At 41.4% G+C, this 6,661-nt stretch overlaps 1 protein-coding gene across 3 annotated transcripts in view; it reads left to right on the top strand.

The window, feature by feature from the left end:
- The first annotated feature begins 529 nt into the window (after positions 1-529).
- The window catches only part of spidr (scaffold protein involved in DNA repair), a 61,256-nt gene continuing 55,124 nt past the window's right edge, over positions 530-6,661 (top strand). For all 3 annotated transcript variants that reach the window (XM_061979349.2, XM_061979347.2, XM_061979348.2), the window contains exons 1-5: positions 530-729; positions 876-1,034; positions 1,113-1,179; positions 4,885-5,046; positions 5,491-5,627. In XM_061979349.2, coding sequence (XP_061835333.2) covers positions 715-729; positions 876-1,034; positions 1,113-1,179; positions 4,885-5,046; positions 5,491-5,627 — 540 coding nt within the window. In that variant the 5' untranslated portion in view covers positions 530-714. The remainder of the gene's footprint in view (positions 730-875; positions 1,035-1,112; positions 1,180-4,884; positions 5,047-5,490; positions 5,628-6,661) is intronic.

The raw sequence follows: 6,661 nt of genomic DNA, 5'->3' as shown, positions 1-6,661 counted from the left end.
TTTGTCACGCTATATTCCAGTAAGTAGTATAACCTTAATATTGCATTAACTGGCCGTCATTAGTCATATATAATTGTGTAAATGAAAAAGGAATGTACAACATGTGCTGTCAATAATTAATGAACGGTAAATGTTTTCTTATTTTCTCTTCCACTCATTTATGCATTCCCCATGTTGCATGTTTGAATTTTATTTGTGAATAACTTGACCTTTTTACATATTTAATAAGAAAAAATAAGTATGTTAAGTGAGCTTTTTGTATGTTTCAATCTGCTATTTGAAAGTTGTTGAGATTCGGATGGATTTGCTGTAATAAAATGGTAAAAAGTTTGAGTGTAATGTTGTCATGTCAAAAGTGAATTAAATGCATACAATAGGTGTAGTAACACATGTACTTTTTATGTAAATGTTAAAAAGCTAGGGCCTTTTATTTTACATTGAAGAAACTAAGCAAAAGTGAAAGACAACAAGATAACGCTATTGTAAATGTACAAGTGGGGCACAGGCGGGTACAACCGCTCCACGCCGGAGTGTAAATCAAACGCATGTCCTTCGCTTCTCCCGTAAGCAAATCAAAGTTTACATTTAGCTTAAATTCCAAACAGTAACTAATAGCAAGCGACATCTCAGTTTCACATACTTGGAGGGAGATTATGTCGTGCGAAAATGTGGATGAAGTAGGTTCCATCTTGGGCGAAACGTTATATTCAAAACATGTCTTCCCGAAAGGTAAGAAAAAAGACTTGCTACTGTTGCTAATAAGCTAGCGTTGCCTCATAATGCTAACCTAGCTTCTCCACTTCTGCTCAGCTTAGTCAAAGTTCACACTTTGAGGAAAACACATGCAGGATTTCTTCTCGTGTGCTTTTTTACAGCGTAAAAAGTGCTCCAAAGATTTAAAATGCGTCCTCTTTCCGGATGATATTGAAAGTGGGGTCCGAGGACTTAGAGAACCATCGGCACTTTCGTCATCATTCTCCGCCAGGAGCTGGGACAGATGCGGAGACAGTTTTTTGGGCTCTCCACTCATAAAGGTGAAATAAAAACACAGCAAAATATTTATCATATATTTTCAGTCATTTAAATGTGTATTATTCTACTTTTGGTGGTAGGAGGATGTGAAGACATCAGGAAGAAAACTGTCTGCAGTGCGGAGGTTGGCACATGCTCCACATTTAGGTAAATGGCACACCTGCTACAGAAGGTTTCATAACAATACAAAGTTGGGTAATATTGATGTGGTTGACAGCAGGGTAGGACTGCTCTGCCCTGGGAGCCCATACATACCGTATCTTGCATAATAATGTCACTGACATTGTCATATCATACATCAGCTTCTGTGAGGACGTGTGTGCAGACCAGGACCTACTGCACATAAAACAACAGGCCCTGGTTTACACTCCAGCTTAGGAACCTGTGTCATGCCAAGGAGGGTGCCTAGAGTAGTGGGTGGGAACTGGGTCCTGATCAAGCAGACCAGGAACAAACTGGCAAAGGGGATATATATATATATCCGCCCGAATGCAGCTGAGATAGGCTCCAGCGACCCCGAACGGGACAAGCGGTAGAAAATGGATGGATGGATGTGTGTGTGTGTGTGTGTGTGTGTGTGTGTGTGTGTGTGTGTGTGTGTGTGTGTGTGTGTGTGTGTGTGTGTGTGTGTGTGTGTGTGTGTGTGTGTGTGTGTTTGTATATATATATATATATATATATATATCCATCCATCCATCCTTCCGTCGCTGGAGCCTATCTCAGCTGCATACGGGCGGAGATATATATATATATATATATATATATATATATTGCCTCGAAAGAAAATAATGTTTGCCTTGGTGCCCTTCTAACTTGCCTTGGTGCCCTAAAATATGAGCCCTCCTTTAAGGCAACACTTGACCTGACCTTAAAAAGTTAAAATTCGAGGTGTGTGTGTGCGGATATGTGTATACTGTATATGACATATACACTATATTTCCAAATGTATTTGGCCACCCATCCAAATGATCAGAATCAGGTGTCCTAATCACTTGGCACAGGTGTATAAAATCAAGCATTTAGGCATGGAGACTGTTTCTACAAACATTTATGAAAGAATGGGCTGCTCTCAGGAGCTCAGTGATTTCCAGCGTGGAACTGTCATAGGATGCCACCTGTGCAACAAATCCAGCCGTGAAATTTTCTTGCTCCTAAATATTCCAAAATCAACTGTCGACTTTATTATAAGAAAATGGAAGAGTTTGAGAACAGCAGCAACTCCGCCACGAAGTGGTAGGCCACGTAAACTGACAGAGAGGGGTCAGCGGATGCTGAAGCGCATAGTGCAAAGAGGTCGGCGACTTCCTGCACAGTCAGTTGCTACAGAGCTCCAAACTTAATCTGGCCTTCCAATTAGCCCACGTACAGTATGCAGAAAGCTTCATGGAATGGGTTTCCATGGCCGAGCAGCTGCATCTAAGCCATACATGACCAAGTCCAATGCAAAGCATCGAATGCAGTGGTGTAAAGCACGTCGCCACTGGACTCTAGAGCAGTGGAGATGCCTTCTCTGGAGTGATGAATCACGCTTTTCCATCTGGCAATCTGATGGATGAGTCTTAGTTTGGAGGTTGCCAGGAGAACGCTACATTTCGGACTGCATTGTGCCGAGTGTGACATTTGGTGGAGGAGGAATTAGGGTGTGGGGTTGTTTTTCAGTAGTTGGGCTTGGCTCTTTAGTTCCAGTGAAAGGCACTTTGAATGCTCCAGGATACCAAAACATTTTGGTTGTGGGAACAGTTAGGAGCGGGCCCCTTCCTCTTCCAACATGACTGTGCACAAAGCAAGGTCCATAAAGAACGGAGACTGAGAGTCAGGCCTTCTCAACCAACATCAGTGTGTGACCTCACCAATGCGCTTTTGGAAGAATGGCCGTAAATTCCTATAAACACACTCCACAACCTTGTGGACAGCCTTCCCCGAAGAGTTGAAGCTGTAATAGCTGCAAAAGGTGGACCAACATCATATTGAACCCTATGGGTTAGGAATGGGATGGCTTCTATGGTATATACACTATATTGCCAAAAGTATTTGACCACCTGCCTTGACTCACATATGAATTTGAAGTGCATATAGTGTGTATATATACTATATACTATATTATAGTGTATAATTGGAAGGTCACATGAAGTTTGGAGCTCTGTAGCTACTGACTGTGCAGGAAGTTGGCGACCTCTTTGCACTATGCGCTTCAGCATCCGCTGACCCCTTTCTGTCAGTTTGTGGCCTATTACTTGGTGGCTGAGTTGCTGTTGTTCCCATTTTCTTATAATAAAGCCGACAGTTGACTTTGGACAGCGAGGAAATTTCACGACTGGATTTGTTGCACAGGTGGCATCCTATGACAGTTCCACGCTGGAAATCACTGAGCTCCTAAGAGCGAACCATTCTTTCACAAATGTTTGTAGAAACAGTCTGTGATTTTATACACCTGTGGCCGGGCCAAGTGATCACGACACCTGATTCTGATCATTTGGATGGGTGGCCAACTACTTTTGGCAATATAGTGTGTATATATAAATACATATATAGTGTGTATATATATTTATGCTGCAGTCACATTTGAAAAGATCAGATTCCAATCGGATTCCGACTACCACCTGATGTGGCTAAAAGCTGATGCGAAAAGATCAGATTTGAAGCACTTTGGAGTGTTTAGACTGGCTAAAAATATCCGATACGTGTCACTTAAGGGCAAAAAAATAAGATTTGGTGTGCAGTGTTAACAAGGCCCAAGGATGCAGATGACGCCACCGTCATCGGTCTCATATAGGATAGCGAGGAGTCTGCCTACAGACAGTAGATGGAACGGGTTGCTCTCTGGTGCAGTCAGAACCATCTGGAGCTGAACCTGCTCAAGACTGTAGGGAGATGACAGTGGACTTTAGGAGAAGCACACACCGCACCCTCACCATTCTGAACAGCACAGTGTCACAGTGTGGACTCTTTCAGCTTCCTGGGATCCACAATCTCACTCGACCTGATGTGGAGCTCCCACATAGACAGAATCTGAAAAAAGGCACACCAGAGGATTTACTGCCTGCGTCAGCTCAAGAAGTTAAACCTGCCCAAAGAACTGCTGATCATGTTCCACACATCCATCATTCAGTCTGTCCTCTGCACCTCCATGACTGTCTGGTTTGGATCTTCAAACAAGCTGGACAGACACAGACTCAACAGACAATTAAGACTGCAGATAAGATCTTCAGTGTCGACCTTCCCCTATGCAGTACTTATATCGGTCCAGGGTCAGGAAATGGGCAGGTAGCATCACTGCAGACCCTTCACACCCTAGTTACAAACTGTTCCAACTCCTCCACTCTGGCAGGCAATCACAATACGCCAAAACAACCCGTCATACGAACAGTTTCAATCTGATGAACGCTGTGAAATAACTCTGGAACTAATCTGTCACTGTGAATGTACAAATTTGTGTTCACGTCATCATCTTTTTGCCTTGCTCTATTCACCACTGCACCATTATTTATTAGCCTTGCACATGTTAGTTATTTAAGTACTTGTTTATATTTTGAGTTAATCATTAATGTTGTTTACATTGAACAAGAAAGCATAGTCGACCAAGTAACATTCCTTGTGTGTTTAAAATACTTCACCAACAAAGCTGATTTTGATCAACATGCTACCTCAGTCATTATCTTTATAAAGTCAGTGTTGTGGATAAATTATCTGATTGTTTTATCATTTCATCCATCCATCCATTTTCTACCGCTTATTCCCTTCGGAGTCGCGGGGGGCGCTGGAGCCTATCTCAGCTTCAATCGGGCGGAAGGCGGTGTACACCCTGGACAAGCTTTATTCTCTTCCTATTGAACTATTTTATTCTATTTGCAGAACAGCGCCATGAAGACCCAGTTCACATTGCATGGAGCTCCAGCGAGAGTGGCCAGTCTGACAATGATGGCACCCAGCATGACGAGCCTCGGACTGCAAGAAGACCTGTGGATCCCTTTCAGTCGTACACCAAATCACTGCACATGCTCAGCACTGATAAAGGTAAACTGAGTTGGTGAAAGTTTTTCGGTTCAGCTTTGTGTTCCTCACAGTGGTTTTTATACCAAGTACCAAAAGAAATGCAAGTACCACCGTTTTTGCTACCTCTGCTTTACCGTCACGGTTTAGTTTAAAATATGTGGCTTATACTCACACCGAAGCCTTGTGGCATATGTAGTGAGGTAAACATTCATTTGAATCAAATTTCAGCTAATATTTGATTAACACGTGTTACTTATTTGTACAATAATTTTAAATACATATACCGGTATCTCTAATATAAATTATTTTAAAAAAAAAATACTTGACAGATCCTGCATACTTGTAGCAGTTCATAATCTGTCAAAAGTGGACCACGGAACAAATTTGCTTTTGTTTTTTAATGATTATCATTACAAAAATCTTTCTTGGCTATGATTAGTCACATCAATTGCGTCTCCACCCTAGACGATCCACCTGTTATAGAGACGGATAGCGATCGGGACGGCGATGACTTTGAAAAGGACACCGGGCAACAAATCTCTGACTGCGAGTCGGCGTCCTGTGGCAACAAACCTGAACACCATCCGGTTAACCCTACAGATGTGAGTAAAAAGCATCCATTTGTACAACATAATGTAAAATGCATGAATGTCAGTTATGCTCATGCCTGACCAGTAGATGGGGCTATACACCTTCTTAAACTCTGACTAATGCATACCACTGTATAGTATTTACACACGTATGTAACATTAAATACCAAAAAAGCTCATTACAAATACTGTGTATTTAACTTGTATATAATTAACAAAGTAAACCATTATGTTTATTGAATATAACTCAAAACTGAGCAATATTATTGTTGTAGGACAAGAGTAACTAATGTTATGACAGTGTTTTGAGTGCATATGAGAGCAGTGTTTATGATTTGTGTTAACTATATTAGTACTGGCTTAGTAGTTTATTCTGTTTTGAGCAGTTATTCCACTAGATGGAGTATTGTAGACGTTATTCCACAGTCTTACACAAACAGGATCAAACCAGACTGCCTTACAGTTTGCACTTTCTAGAACCTCTGGTTGTGTTCCAGACTGTCAAAGTTCACAAGCTGAATTTGCAATAAAATGCTGGCCGGCACGTATCCAAAGCAGCCGAGATTTATCCTGCATAGTGAATGTTTTTGAGATGATCAGTCGAAAGGAATGAAGAAAAAGACAGTGAAGTAGTCCAGCTGTGTTATTGGTAATTAAACATTTCAACCTTTCTATTTTCTCTTAAATGATGAAGACATGTACATGGGATGTAGAATACAGTGGAGAAATGGTGTAAATGTATAAAACGCTGGGTGCAAAAGTGTGCACACCAGAGCCCAGACCTAAAGCCAATTCAAAATCAGTGAGGTCCCCTGCATAAGAGAAAATAGAAAAATCTGCTTTTACCAGCATTTATGTCACTGCATGCTGCACATCAGTATTATTGTGCCCATGCCAAGGATAGACAAAAATAGTACTTTACCTTACTTTCTCTTTTGTTTCCTCAAAACAAATCATAATGCTGCAATGTCACCATCTTTCTCAGTTGAAGTTCAGCGGCTAATCAAACTCTGTAATGGCCCAAATGTGGACAAATAAACATGGAA

The sequence above is a fragment of the Nerophis lumbriciformis genome, linkage group LG19, assembly GCF_033978685.3.
Source record: "Nerophis lumbriciformis linkage group LG19, RoL_Nlum_v2.1, whole genome shotgun sequence".
NCBI classification, from domain to species: Eukaryota; Metazoa; Chordata; class Actinopteri; order Syngnathiformes; family Syngnathidae; genus Nerophis; species Nerophis lumbriciformis.
Note: the sequence above shows the minus strand (reverse complement) of the source record. Positions and strands in the feature narration are given on the sequence as shown.